Source organism: Callithrix jacchus, chromosome 16 (assembly GCF_049354715.1).
Source record: "Callithrix jacchus isolate 240 chromosome 16, calJac240_pri, whole genome shotgun sequence".
In the NCBI taxonomy this organism is placed as follows: Eukaryota; Metazoa; Chordata; class Mammalia; order Primates; family Cebidae; genus Callithrix; species Callithrix jacchus.
Window position 1 is genome coordinate 64782013 of NC_133517.1, and position 15413 is coordinate 64797425.

Sequence of the window (15413 nt, forward strand, 5' to 3'; positions counted from 1 at the left end):
GGTGCTAATTAGGATTTTAGTGAATCTGTAGGTCAATCTGGGAAGATTTGACATCTTATTATTAAGTTTGTCGATGTATGATCATGAGGTTTCTCTCCCTGGGTGTTCTAAAATTTGTCTCTCAACAGCAATTTGTCATTTTCAATGTAAAAGTCATTGGGCATTACGTGTGTGTGTGTGTGTGTGTGTGTGTGTGTGTGTGTGTGTGTGTGTTCTTTGAAGTTTATTATTTTTACCTGTCAAAAACGTCTATAATATTGAACAATTTTTTTTTACTAAGCTCAATAGAAAATTTGTAGCACTTTATTTGATTTCTCCATTGTTGGATTCTCGTCTTCCTTTTAATCATGTTCTTTTCATAGTTTTATATAATCATGTACTCCTATTCATTATCTACTTCTCTGTCCATTCTTTTTCAGCCTCTTTTGTAAGTACATCTTCCTTTGCTCATTCCTTGAATGTTTAGCTTCCTTTGTGTTTCTTATACAACTCTCCTGATTCTCACCCTCTCCTGATTCATCTTATCCATTGAATTGGCTTCGGTTACTTCCTAAATATGACGGACTTTTAAATACGTATCTCCAGGATTTTCAGTTAAAACCTGAACTCGATTTCCCTTCCAAACTTACTACACCTCCCAAATCCCTTTTCTTAATGAATGTTACCATCCTCTGCTCACTTGAAATCATCTTTGTCACCTCCCTCTATCTTCACTCTTCACATTCAAGGCTGCTAGATTTTGCCTCCTTTATACCTCAAATTCATTCTTTCTCTTTATTGCCGCTGTCTGTGTTGGGAGAGATAACAGTCATCTCTTACTGCAGTGCTATTATAAATAGACTTCCTTGGCCAGACAGTGGCTCACGCCTGTAATCCCAGCACTTTGGGAGGCCAAGGTGGGTGGATCACCTGAGATTGGGAGTTCGAGACCAACCTGACCAATATGGAGAAACCCTGTCTTTACTAAAAATACAAAAATTAGCTGGGCATGTTGGCACATGCCTGTAATCCCATCTACTCAGAAGGCTGAGGCAGGAGAATTGCTTGAACCCAAGAGGTGGAGGTCGCAGTGAGCCAAGATTGCACCATTGCACTCCAGCCTAGGTAACAAAAGCAAAACTTCATCTTAAAAAATACATACATACATACGTACATACATACATACATACTTTGCTTTCCAGAAACCTTCCAAAAATGCAGACTTTACGGTGCCAGTTGCTTCTTTTATAAAGCCTAGTAGGGTCCCTCTCATCTTTAGAATAAAGTCCTAACTCCTAAGACAGCTTACAGTTCCTGCATGCTGTGGACCCTGCTTACACCCACAACCTCAGCACCTACTGTCTCCCCTTCTAAAGGCTATGCACTAGGAATATGGAACAAATTCCAGTTCCAGGAGTTTCTCTTCTCTCTCACCTTTGTGCAAGTTTTCCCTCTCTGTGAGAGGCACTTTTCCTCCTTTCAACTGGATACTCCCTTTCTAGCTCAGATAACGCTCCCTTGGGAAACTTCCCTGAACCCCCATGGCTGGGAGGTGTCTGTCCACCATGCTCCTACAGCACCCTGTGCTTATTCTCTGTCCTAGTATTGATCACACTGCCCTAAAACTGTGTGCTTACTTGTTTTCTCTTCTACTAAACCATAAGCTCACTGAAATAAGAACTATGTCTAGTTCAGTGGTACATTGTAAGTATTCAAAAAAAAAAAAACCTATTGATTGAAATTGAGTGAAGAAATAAATGTATATTTTATAGTAAATTTGGGTGATATTGACTACTTGGAAAACATTAGTTCATTAAATACACCAGACACCAAAATAAATTTCACATGCATTAAAGAATTGAGTATTATTTTAAAAGCATTAAGAAAATAAATAAAGATAAATATTCACTTCCATTCTTTAAAGAAGAGGATTTTCTAAACATAAAATAATGGCAAAAATCACCAAAGCAAAGCAATAGTTTTAATTATTTACTATTTATAATTATTAAATAATTTTTACAGTATAAGAGCTGTATGTCAAAAGTTTTACCATTCAGTAAATACTTTTTGTTCACTTGCATTTCATCTATTTATTTATTTATTCAACAAATAATTGTCGAGGACCAACCACATGCCCAGCAGAGAACTTCCTGTCCTAATGGAATTTACATTTCAGTGAAGTAAAATAAACAAGTTAGGATACAATTTTTTTTAATGCTGATATGTCCCATTGCCAGAAAACAAAAGACCAAAGAAAGATAACATGTATAAATTCATAAAAGTATTTCAGAATGCAATTAAAGCTATAATAGGAAGGCAGGAAATGACAGTTACAAAAGAAACTCAAGAGATATGAGAAATTTCCGTTATATATTATAATAAAATATATTTTTCTTCTTATCAAATATTTTAAAAATTTTACTGCTTATTTATTTATTTTTTCTTTATTTTTTTTTTTTTTTGAGACGGAGTTTTGCTCTTGTTACCCAGGCTGGAGTGCAATGGCGCGATCTCGGCTCACCGCAACCTCTGCCCCCTGGGTTCAGGCAATTCTCCTGCCTCAGCCTCCTGAGTAGCTGGGATTACAGGCACGCACCACCATGCCCAGCTAATTTTTGTAATTTTTAATAGAGATGGGGTTTCACCATGTTGACCAGGATGGTCTCAGTCTCTTGACCTCGTGATCCACCCGCCTCGGCCTCCCAAAGTGCTGGGATTACAGGCTGGCCTAGCTTATTTATTTTTAAATAATATATATTTACAGGACAGAATTCAAAAGTATTAAATAACTTACTATACAAAGCAAGTCTTTCTTTCTTCTCTCTTCCTCAACCATCTAGTTCTTCTTTCTAGAAGAAACCACTCCTGCCAAATTCCTATAAAAAGTTTTTAAATTCAATGCTAATGAAGGTTCAATGAAAGAGTACTTTCATAAACTGCTACAGAAATGATTTAATCTTTTTGGGAACAAAATTGTTGACACATATCATGCCCTAAAATGTACATTGTGACTTAATAATTCTAAATTTGGATTCCCTTCTAACAAAATACTTACGTATATTATACAATTTCTGTACATGTGTAGACAGCATGATATAAGAAATTGGAAACATTCTATTTAAAACCAGTTTATTAAATGGTAGTGCACACATAAAAGGTAGTATTATACTTATTATTGCTCATCTGTAGATCAAGGTATGTAATTTTGAATGGCAATGTAAAATATTTCATCAATGCAGTGACCATGTTTTTCTGGTTCATCCATAGCATCCCAGCTCCTAAAACAATTTCCAGGGCACTATAGGCATCTTGTAAATGTAGGTTGTATATATTGCATTCAGAAAAGCCTGGAAGCTACAGTATCAGCCAAGACTGTTTACAAAACTCAGCTAATCTAAGAATTACCTGGAGAGAGCTTGTTAAAAACTAGATTCCCAGGCCACTATCTGCAGATTCTAACTAGAAGATGTGGGACTCTTGTTTTAATGAGCACCCCAAGGTTTGAAAAACATAACATAAATAAGAACGGGTCTGATGAAAAATCAGAAAATACCTGAGTCTTTAAATGTATACAATACAGGATTTACAAGGAAATTTATTGTTTAGGAGTAATTTTGGAAACATATTACACAGGTAATAGGAGACTTGAGAAGCCAAAGAAAGGAAAAAATGTGTACCATCAGAAAGTTACCACCACTCCTGGGACAGAGGGAGAAGTTGGTGTTGGCAGAAAGCAAACACCAGGGTTACCTGGAAAGGTCACCTGGAAGAACCCAGAACTGCAGAGCCCTCTTGGGCAGGGCCTGAAGCCATGGAGTAGACTCTACCACTGCTGGAGAAGTTGCTGAAGCAGACAGCGGTTGTGAAAGCATGTAGAGTCCTCAGCCCTCCAGCTTCTCTGCATTGTCTCCCATTGGCCAGGCCCAGGTGAGAGCCAGCTGACATGGAAGGCTGGATAGTGAAGCCACCAGGGTTCTGTCTCCCTGTGATTTACAGAGCAGAGCAAACACAGGGCAAGCAATGGATATGAGGACAAACAGACCCAGTACCTGTACTATACGTTAAGACGCTATTTCACACCCGCATGAAAATACTGGAAAAGTCTGTACTGAAGAGTGTAACAACCATTTTTTAATGTTCAATTCATTTTAAGAAACTATCCTCTTAACTTTCATGACCTTCCACTTTGGGGCAATTGTGGATAATAGATTGTATTTCATGCAAGTGACCCCATTTAAGAGGATATAGAAGTGCTAAGTGATCTTGAATGCAGAATCCAAGACCCAGCTCCTGTGAGACAGTGGTCTACTAGAGAAATACGTGTCGGTGGTCTGTAGGCAAACTAAAGCCCAACAGAACAGCACAATTAGCCAGTGATTCAAATGTGTGGATTCTTAGAATCTCTATGATGGCCGTTATACACATTTAGACAGTTTCCCAACAGAATTGTGTGTCGTGAGTATTTTCAGAGTGAAGTTGGGTGCAGGAACGGAAAATTTGACTAAAATAGTCTAAAGAAAGGAAAGTATTTTTATCTAGCTAGGCAAGAGAGAAAGATACTTTTCGAAAGCTATCACTCCACTGGAGTTAGTATTTTTGTTACCGTCACACACCTTGTCTAACGAAAATAAGGATGTGTGTAAAATACTACTCTTGAGCTGAGGTGAGTAACTGTGTGACTTGGGGAGAAAGCACTGCAAAGTTCTCATCACTGCTTGTGCAAAGTTCAAGTGCCATGAAATAAATTCTCCCAAATCTCTCCTGTGTTCTTCAGCCTTTTCTCCAGCTGCGGTCTGCCTCATAATTTCATGCCAGTTTGTGTGGTCATTTACTTTCCTGTCTCTGCTCATGCTTTGTTTCTCTCTCTGGAATATTCCTCATCCACTACATGACCTACATCTTCTGGAAAACTCCTGCTTATTGTTTAAAATTCATATCAAACCTCACCTCCCCCAGTAAACCCTCTGATGGCCATTAGGCAGATTTAGACAGCCTCCCAACAGGATAGGTTTGGATCTGTGTCCCCACCCAAATCTCATGTTGAAATGTCATCCCCAATGCTGGAGGTGGGGCCTGGTGGGAGATGGTTGGATCATGGGGTTGGTTTCTCATAGTTTAGCACCATCCCCCTAGTGCTTTGCGGTAGAATTCTCATGAGATCTGGTTGTCTAAAAGTGGGTGGCAACTTCTTTCTCTCTCTCTTGTTCCTGCTCCTGCCATATGAGACATGCCTGCTTCCCCTTCACCTTCTGCCATGATCGTTAAGTTTTGTAAGGCCTTCCCAGAAGCGGATGCCACCATGCTTTCTATACAGCCTGCAGAGCCATGAGCCAGTTAAATCTCTTTTCTTTGTAAATGACTCAGTCTTAGGTATTCCTTTTTAGCAATGTGAGAACAGATTAATATACCTTACATGATTTCTGCTCTCTATCCTTTTCAGCACAGCTCCCTCCCTTGGGCTTCCAGAGTAGTCTATGCATATATCTAGCAATTGTAATTTTTTCAATGTATTTTAACTGTTTATATATCTTTCTCTCTCATAAGATGATCAGGAATAATTTTAAATCTATCTTTCCATGTCTACCTCTCACTCCTATGCTTGGCATATAACAGATATTCAGTAAACATTTCTTGGAGCAGATTTAAAGGAGGTAATAGTTGAAACTTGGAGAGAGTGAAATCTCCAAGAGAAATATAAATTTATTGTGATTTTCATGTAGAATTTTATTTAAGAAGCCAGGCTAAACTCACAGGGAAAAGTTAAAGTTGATTTATATTTGGTTTCTTAACAAGTATTTCTGATTATATTCATTTTATTTGTTTTTCCCTCTGAATTTACAAGTAGCACAACTTCACCTGAAATGGAATTATTATTTGCTCATTTTAATTTAAATACCCTTAAACATTAAGTTGAATCACAAAAAAATCCTCTTTTATGGGTCAAACGTAGATATTGGCAATTTTTATGGTTCAACCCACAGTATAAGGATTCAGAACTAAGTAGCTTCTTTGCATCAGTTTACTGTATTTTTACGTAGCTCACATAGTCTGTTTCTTGGTATGAGTAACTTTTATAGTTGATATAGATTGTCTCAATTCAGGTGCTGCCTCAGGTGGTAATGAAGCTTCAAATGAGGGTACTATTTAAGCTAAAGTTGGAAAGTCATGCATCAGAAAAACCTCAGAATGGACTTTTGTATTCTGTAGAAAAATGAACTCTATTACTACCTCCATGTTCACTCCCAACTTCCAATTACATGGCTCTAAGAGAGTTAAAATAATGTAACATTATTAAAATGTTAATTTGTTCCTTTATGCCTATCCCACAATTGAATTTTCAAGTAGTTGATTACATTTCTCTCTGTGGATTCAGGAAACCGTTAGTCTCACATTATCTAATTTACTAAACATATTTTGGCCCTTACAACTTTTCCATTAGTCATTCCTAAACACATTTAGCACAAATGAATAAGACGATGTTTGATGTTAATGAGCATTGCTTCCTGGAGGAAGTACCAGGACTGCAGATACAGCGGGAAACCAAATGTTAGGATTCCAAAACCTTGGAACTCTGAACCTCTAGTCCTCAGCTTGGGCAGATTAGATCTTATCAGAAAAGGTAACCTACTATTAATATAAATGTTGGTGTTTAAATGAATTTCAGTGTTATGAATGTGTTAAGATGAATTTCAGTGTTATAAATATTGGCATTAAGATGAGTTTCAGTTATTCGAATTTTGGTGTTAATATTTTACTTACAGATGATTCCTTAATTCCTTCTAACTTTTAAACTTAAAACAATCTTTGAAACTAAATGAGCTGAAAATACCTTTTAAAAATAAGAAACACATTTAGATTCTGGTGCACAGCAAATTCCCTGTGAATAAAAGTTCCAAATTTGTGATTCTATTTGCATTTTCATAAACACAGTCTTTGTGCTTATTATGTGACAAATAACAGTGGTAGAAATGGGGTGTTTTAAGACTCTAATTATGCATGTGCTCCCATTCTCATTGGTGCATATATTGCAATGTAAAGCTATACAAAACTTGTACTTTGGGTTCAAGAGCTTTCTTTTTTAAGCTGATATTTTAATGAATTTTAACTAACATTGACCTCATTTAAAGGAATTAAAATATTAAGAAATCTAAAAGGTGCTAAGGTGCCACTGCTCCTTGGGAAGCAGATTCTGAAATGCAGATGAGCATGCAAAATATGTATTAAGAAGTGCCATGGAGGTCAACACCTGGAAAGGGAGGGAAGGAGCCAGGAGTGGGAAAAGGAAGATGAGCTGTGATGCAGGCCCAGCAAAGGTCTCAGGCAACATCTCAGTGAGCTCTCTGGCTGACCTCAGTCTTTTCAATTGGCCAAATCAGGCACAGGGGATCCTCTAGACTTCAAATTGATCAGAAAGACTAGATTGTAGACCCCTGAGTTCTCATACTCACATGAGAGTTCCAGGTCCCAAGCATGGTAAGGAAGGAGCAGAGAGTTCCAGAACTGAAAAGACTATGTGGTCTAGAACACAGATGAATTATGGGTAGTTGATATGGACAAGGTCCTTCACAGCTGAAGAAGAATCCTGGTAGCCCATCACATAACCAACACACCTGTGTTTGAGGCTGAGTGTGGTTATGTTCCTATCTCTCTTGCTAAATAAACATAAATTTAAATTAATTAAAATTTAATAAAATCAAAACTTGAGTTTCTAAGTTACACTACGACATTTCAAGTGCTTCGTAGCCACATGTAGCTGGTAGCTATTGTGTCAGATAGCACAGAGCATTTCCAACAGCAATATTGAAATATTAGGAAATATTGAAAAACAGAATTGCAAAACATTTTGCTGGACAGCACGAGTATTACACAGCCACATCTTTTGGGGGTTGTGCTGCCTCCCTGGGATACGTCCAGGAAGAGGCCCCTTCCCCTCTATTCCCTCTCTCCTTCTCTAAATCTAAGGACAGTCTCTTTTTAGTCTCCATAAACCATTTAGAAATATCTTCTTAATTTTATTTTGTAAATTTATACTTGGCATGAATCTGATTTGGTGAACTGTAACTGGGATTAATAGCAACTGAAAAGTGTTTTCATTTCCTTAAGGGAAGGCCAGGATGTGAGGAAGTATTTAGATTCATCCCACTCATTCAGTTAAAGAAAAAGAAAACCAGTTGGACATTCTATTTAAACCATGTGGACATTCATTCCCTGCCACAATAACATCCACAAACACAACATTGGTCAGCAAAAATTAATCAAAAACAATAAAATTATGACATTAAATCTATTTTAAAACATAGCAAATACAACATTTTAGACTTAGCCTACTCCAAAATAAACCGTGTTTGATAATACCAACCTGCTTCATTGGGCAAACCTTTCCATGCATGAGTCACCTTCTTTAATTATTCACTAAACATTGTTTTGGTAGCTTTAGTTGCCAATTCTTCTGTAGCAATCTTCTATGAGGTTTTGTAATGCCGACTGCATCTCTTTTGAAACGTTTCTGGACAAACTCTTCCAGCCTTGGAATTTAATGTCTTTAGTAGCATTCATTGTTTTTTTTTCTTCTGGAGCTTCAGCAAAAGTCTTACCATCACATCGACCACTTGTGATGTTTGGGTTATTATTTTGCTCCAGTCTAGTGTTCAGAGCATATCTTGAAAGGGTGGAGCTGAAGATCTTTCCACATCACCCATAGGCCCTCCCATAAGACCCATGGGAAGAGGAAGATATGCTTCTTATATTCATGGTCTCCAGTGAAAGGGAACTGTACTACATCACACATACATACACATGTTGCATTTTTACAACAAAATTAAAAATTATACAACTGCGCCATGTAAAAAAACTGGTCTTGCACCACTCTATGATGTTGACACAGGATAAGGACCGCCATCTAGGAGTGGACATCATCAGAGTGCTCGCCTCCCCGAGTTTGATGCTGCAGTCTCTCAGACTAGGATTCATTTCTTCATTGGTTTAGTCATTTATTTATTGAAGTATACACATGATAAACGATGGGCTAGGCTTTGGGGGTTTATTGGAGCATATAACCAGGAATCTCAAGTAAAAAACAAATTACTCCATGTATTAATATGATGAAATGCCCAACACTTCAGTCTAGTAAAGTTTGGATAGGAGAGTGTGGCTTATTGTTGAGGCTAAAGTGGGGCTCCCAATGCCCTTCCCAAGTATACACTGTAAGTGAAGATACGTGCCTGAGCCAGTAGATGGGAGGCGGATGATGACAGACCCTCCAAATCCAAGCTTAGTCTTTAATCAGTTGCATGAACCTGGATCACAGCTGCACAGCATACCAAGTCTCCGGCAGAACAGAGAAAAGGCAGATAGCCCTCACCCTTGAAATCAATGACCTTGCCCATCAGAGAGATGTTGCCAGTGAATGAGTCATTCCCCCGCCAAAGAGAAGGACCTGGTGACGGTAGAGAGGGGAATGGTCTCCCACTGCAGGTCACTCTACTCCTTGAAAACAAAGAGCAGACCCCATAGTGGTCACTGGACCCAGGCAGCAGAAGAAGAGTTTTTAAACTTCTCTCTTCCTACTAGCAATTCCTGCCTCGTAGGAATATTGAGGGTGGGAGATTAAGTAAAATACAGTGTTGGTATTGATAGCAGGTAGTTGGGGTCAGACAAGTAGCAGCAGGTTCTCTTTTCCTTCCCCTCTCTGATATCTTAGGAGTTTCTTGAGAAAAGGTGCTGGATCTGAGTAATTTTTGCAGCATGTTTGTTGAATGGAATTGTTTTCTTTACTGAGACTTCAACATGCTTAGCAGTGAGCTTATTTAGTTTAAAAATACAGTAGAATTATAGGATTTTTTAGACCAAAAGGGACCTTTGAGATTATAAACCGATGTCCTCATTTTACAGAGGAAGAAACTGGGGCCCAGTGAGCTGGGAGAAGGAGGATTCAAGCTCCCAACTCAGAGTGCTTTCCACTTTTCACTAGGAGAACCTCAAAGGTGGTGTTTCTGTCACATCTGTATCCCAAACACCCCCAAAAAAGTGTCTGGCATGTTGTTGTCTCTTAGATAATATTTGTTAAATACATTAATTCACCATATTTCCTGCTTGTCCTTTAGCAGTTGTAGATAGCTAGTGACTTTGCAAGAGTATTATGAAAGATGCAATTCATGATGTAACCTTCTCTACACTGCATATAGGGGCTTCAAGTTTGAGTCTTTCATGGAATATGTAGAGAAAAAATTAAAATGCTTTAGTATCTTTTAAAATACATATATGTATATTTTTAAAGGTACATCAAGGAGTAATGCACCATTTGGTGTGTGTTTCATTTTTATTTTAGGTAGGAGAAGTAATCACAGGTGGTCAGCAAGCATTCAAATCTATGAAAACTACGTCGGACAAGAGCAGAGAACAGACAAACGCAAGGTACTACCCTCCCGGTCTGTCCTTAGCTGTATTATATTGTTCTCTTCGTTTTCATTTGTTGGTTGGAATGCAGCTTCCAAAATTATACAATTATTTAAAGTTTTGAGATGATTCATACCATGAACGTTAACGTTTGTTTCCCAAACCATAGACTCTTGCTTTGTAGGTCTCCCGATTCCTAAAAAACAGACCTGTGTGTATGCAGGTCCCAGTGTCTTGTCATAATATGCATCGACTGGTAATGTCTGCACCAGTGACGGGCTAACACTTACCAAGTGCTTGCTTCATGTCAGGTGCTACTCTGTGTGCTTTACTCATATTAACACATTGAATTCTCATCATTCTTATGCCCAGTTTACAGTTAGGGAAACTGAGGGAGGGAGAAATGTAGAATATACTGAAGGCCGTGTAGCCGTGACATGCTGGGACAATCCTACTGGTAGTGTTGCTGTCACTGCCTCCCTTTTATGATCTGTGTGTCACTCCACAGACTCCTCAATTCCCAGCGGTACAAGGGCCCCTCCTGTCAATCTCCTGACTATTGGTCATTTTCTGGCCTTTGCTTAAATTCCTTTTTCAACAGGACCCTCACCATCTCAAGAGAGTATTCATTTCATTCCTGGTATCCTCTACTGCTAGACAGCCTCTCTCTGTCTCTCTTTGATTCCTAAGTGAAGGTCCAGGCTCTGCTTCCTGAAGACCCTCAGAACCATGTTAGTCTCCCTTAAGCAGTGACATCCCTTTAAGTAATTTGTGCAAAGCTTTCTCCTTTCTCTGTTCTTCTCTAGAATGAGATCCCAGTTCTTCCAACTGTCCTGCTTCTTATGATTTTCAGACTCTTAACATCCAGATGGTAAAATCTATTTTGAAGTAAAGCAAGCTATCTTTGTGATACAAATGTATATGCTAGAATTACCACCATAAAAATACCTGAACAAGAGCTATATTTATGTGTTGCATAATAAAGCAGTCAGGCATTGGTATATTCAAAGACAACTGCTGAAGTTTTGTAGAGATTTTTAAACATGGGGTGTGTTTGAACAACAGGTATGCAATTGAATTCCTACTGAAAAGTGGGTTGCTGTTTTTAACCTTGGAAATCCACTCTATTTCCCAACTCAGTGATTTCCATTGCACATACAAGATTCACGGGTATTATGACTATTATGAATATTCACAGCCATAATTAACCCCCAGCAGCATCAACACATGGAAAGAGTCTGAATCTAATTTGTGAGGAATCAGCAATGGAAAGCCAAATCATTGCAAACAGTTCAGAGCCGGTTTTCAGACCCCAGGAAAACTATCATTACTGTGATTACACTTGAGGGTTCAAGATGTCTTAGCATGATTCGTCGTAATAGTCCCTTCTGTGGTATTTTTGCAAAGCCTTTCTTTTTCTTTTTGATTGCTGAGAAATGATCATCCCACAATCACATACAAAATGCCTGTGTGAAGGTAGTTTGTGGTGCTCTTAATCACTGGCAGACTCCATTGTGCGTGTTATCTCAGCCTCAGGCTGGGCAACCCCATTAACCAAGCAGATGCCCACTGAAGCTGCTCATGGGAACTGAGGTCAGGCAGGATTATTGGTTTTAGGCAAAGGACCGTAGATGCATCCGGCCACTGGGAGGGCCACAAGAGGCCCTTGACCCTCTCTTGGCAGAGTGTTTTTTCCCTCATGCTGGGGAGAAAGTGAACGGAGAGGGAAGAGCAACTGGGGTAGGGTTTTATTCATCAGCACCGGAAGGTAACAATCAGTGACCTCTTGTGGTCCCATAACACCATAGAATGAAGGAAGAAGCACAAATTCCTCCAAATGAAGCGATTTATTGAGTGGTGACTCTGCTACATGATGCCATGTATTATCTTTCATCTTCAAGAATAACCCTGCAGGTAAATACTATTATTTCTAATTTACCAAGATTGAGAGGCAGCATTTGTGCAAGATCTCAGTCGGTAACTGGTAGAACCAGTTAGAAAACTTCAGTCTTACCTGCTTAATCTCTTCCTGGTATCTTTTAATAAACAGAAGATCTTGATTTTAATATAATCAAAATTGTTAAACTTTTGTGAGGTTAATTATTTTATTTTTGTTCTGTTCTAGAAATTCTATCCTGCCTTGAGGTCATAAAGGTGGCCCTGCCCTGAGGTCATAAAGGTGGCCCTGTCCTGAGGTCATAAAGGTGGCCCTGTCCTGAGGTCATAAAGGTGGCCCTGTCCTGAGGTCATAAATGTAGCCCTGTCCTGAGGTCATAAAGGTGGCCCTGCCCTGAGGTCATAAAGGTGGCCCTGTCCTGAGATCATAAAGGTGGCCCTGCCCTGAGGTCATAAAGGTGGCCCTGCCCTGAGATCATAAAGGTGGCCCTGCCCTGAGGTCATAAAGGTGGCCCTGTCCTGAGGTCATAAAGGTGGCCCTGTCCTGAGGTCATAAATGTAGCCCTGTCCTGAGATCATAAATGTAGCCCTGTCCTGAGGTCATAAAGGTAGCCCTATCCTGAGGTCATAAATGTAGCCCTGTCCTGAGGTCATAAAGGTGGCCCTGCCCTGAGGTCATAAAGGTGGCCCTGCCCTGAGATCATAAAGGTGGCCCTGCCCTGAGGTCATAAAGGTGGCCCTGCCCTGAGGTCATAAAGGTAGCCCTATCCTGAGGTCATAAATGTAGCCCTGTATTTTGTAAGGTTTTATACTTCCGCCTTTCACATTTAGATATAATTTGATGAGACCTCTAATCCATCAGGAATTAGTTTTGTTTAAAGTATGAACTTTAATTTTTCCCAGTGCGGGCACCCTGCTGCCCCTGTGTCTCTTATTAAAGTGGTTATCCTGTCTACATTAGTCACCAAGGCCACTTCTGTCACAGACCAGGTGTCCACATCTATATGGGTTTTTCTCTGTTCTGCTCTACTTACTTAATTTCCATAGTCTTATCATGAGCTTTATAAGTGGTAGAAAATGTCCTCTCACCTTTTTCTTGAAGAGTCAGTTGGCTATTTTATCCCTTTGCGCTTGCATGTATATTTCGGAATCAACTGGGTGAGTTTTACTCACACAAAAACACACACACAGCTGTGTATTGGGATTTTCTTTGAATTGTATTGGCCGTCTAGATCAATTTAGGGAGAACAATTCGTATAGTATTAGTGTCTCTCTGTCTTTTCTTTCATCTTATTTGATATCTCTTTGTAACTTTTCCATAAGTACACCCATGTGTTAATTTTTAGGTGTGTGATATTTTGATGCTATCATAACTGTATTATTTATTTCTTCTCTGTTGCTGGTATATAGATTGCAATTTGCTTTTTCATTGTGGTAAAATACACATTACCTCAAATTGACCATTGTAACCATTTAACAGTGTACAATTCAGTGGCATTTAGTATATTTACAATATCATGTGACTGTCACCACGATGTAATCCACTTTTATGTTTGATTTTGTACCCAGCAACTTCACTCACCTCACTTATTATTTTATTAATTAATCTGTGGGTTCTTTTAGATTTTCTATATGCCTGCAAAGAATGATAGCTTACTTGCTTGCCTCTGACTGATCCTTATCTCTTTTATTTCCTCTTCATGCCTTACTGCACAGGGAAGGGCTCCAGGATAGCATTGAATAGAGGAGTGATGGCAGCATCTTCGTTGTATTGCTAAGTCCAGAGGGAAGCTTTCCATCTTTTACTAGAAAGTCTGAGATATGTTATTTAAACATAGTAATTGTAGTGGTTTTATAGTTCATATTTTCCTATTCCAATATCTGAAGTTTTTATGTTTCTATTTCTGTTCCTGTTAATTCTGTTGGTTCTCATGAAAAGTACCTTTTTTTTTACTTGAATAGGTGATTTTTTTTGTTCGTTTATTTGTTTTTTTGAGACAGAGTTTCGCCTTTGTCACCCAGGCTGGAATGCAGTGGCATGATCTTGGCTCACTGTAACCTCTGCCTCTGGATTCAAGCAATTCTTGTGCCTCAGTCTCCTGAATAACTAGGACTATAGGCACTTGCCACCACACCCAGCTAATTTTTTTGTATTTTTAGTAAAGACAGGGTTTTACCATGTTGGCCAGGCTGGTCTCGAACTCGTGGCCTCAAGTAATTCACCCGCCTCAGCCTCCCAAAGTGTAGAGGTTATAGGCCTGAGCCACTATGTCTGGCCTAGTGAGCTACTGCATATAGAACAGTTTTCTGAGTGACCTTGGACCAACCCGTTTCCCTCACTTTCTTACTTGGAGTTCACAAGAATAACTGTAGAATGTTCTGGGAATACAACATCTTGAGATAAGAGGGAGCTGGCTGAAATAGCCTCAGTTCTGTTTCAGCCACCTTCCCCACTCCGGAAACAGATGTCCTTCAGTGCTATAGCCCAGTGATCATGTGACCCAGGGGTATACAATCCAGGACGGGCTGCTTCCTGGGGTCCCTCTGCTGTCGTGCAAGTGAGGCATGTGCAGAAGAGACTCCATCTACTTCCCAGGCAGTTTTCCTGAGCCTTGGGGTGCAGCTCCCAATGCACCTATGGTTTCTGTTGTCCTTTGCTGCCTGTCTATAAGTCATAAATCTGATTCACGTAGCCTGTCGTGTGTGGGGGTGTTCTGTTTTACTGGACTCAGGCAAGTTGGTAACCAGTTCACAGGGAACTTGTTTCACACCCCACTGCCTAGGAAAATAGTCTGGTGGTTCCTTAGAGGCCTGGGAGGTACTTGGCCAGGGAACACTGGCATGTGCTGCAGAGAAAAAACTCTGCCAATTTGGAACCACTTTCGTCTAAATTCAAGACTGAGGATTTTTAACCAACAGCTGCTGTAAACTTTCTAGTTTGTGGTGACAACTCAGTTTTCCTCTGCCCCACTGAAGCAGCTTTCCTCAAATGCCTTGGGGAGGTGAGCAGTGGGCATTTACTCTTAAAACGAGAGAAGCCGTTTGGCATTGCACCCTTATTATGGAGAGTGTGTCCCATTAGACTGCCCACTGGCATGCTCAGGCTTTGCCCTCTGTCTTCAGACTCTATAAGGCCAGACTGA

General features: G+C 39.5%; 1 protein-coding gene across 10 annotated transcripts in view; it reads left to right on the forward strand.

Moving 5' to 3' along the window:
• Positions 1–15413, forward strand: part of DNAAF11 (dynein axonemal assembly factor 11) — a 91283-nt gene that overhangs the window by 67879 nt on the left and 7991 nt on the right. For all 10 annotated transcript variants that reach the window (XM_078353162.1, XM_002759221.7, XM_017965589.4 and 7 more), the window contains one exon: positions 10307–10392. In XM_078353162.1, the coding sequence (XP_078209288.1) occupies positions 10307–10392 (86 nt within the window). The remainder of the gene's footprint in view (positions 1–10306; positions 10393–15413) is intronic.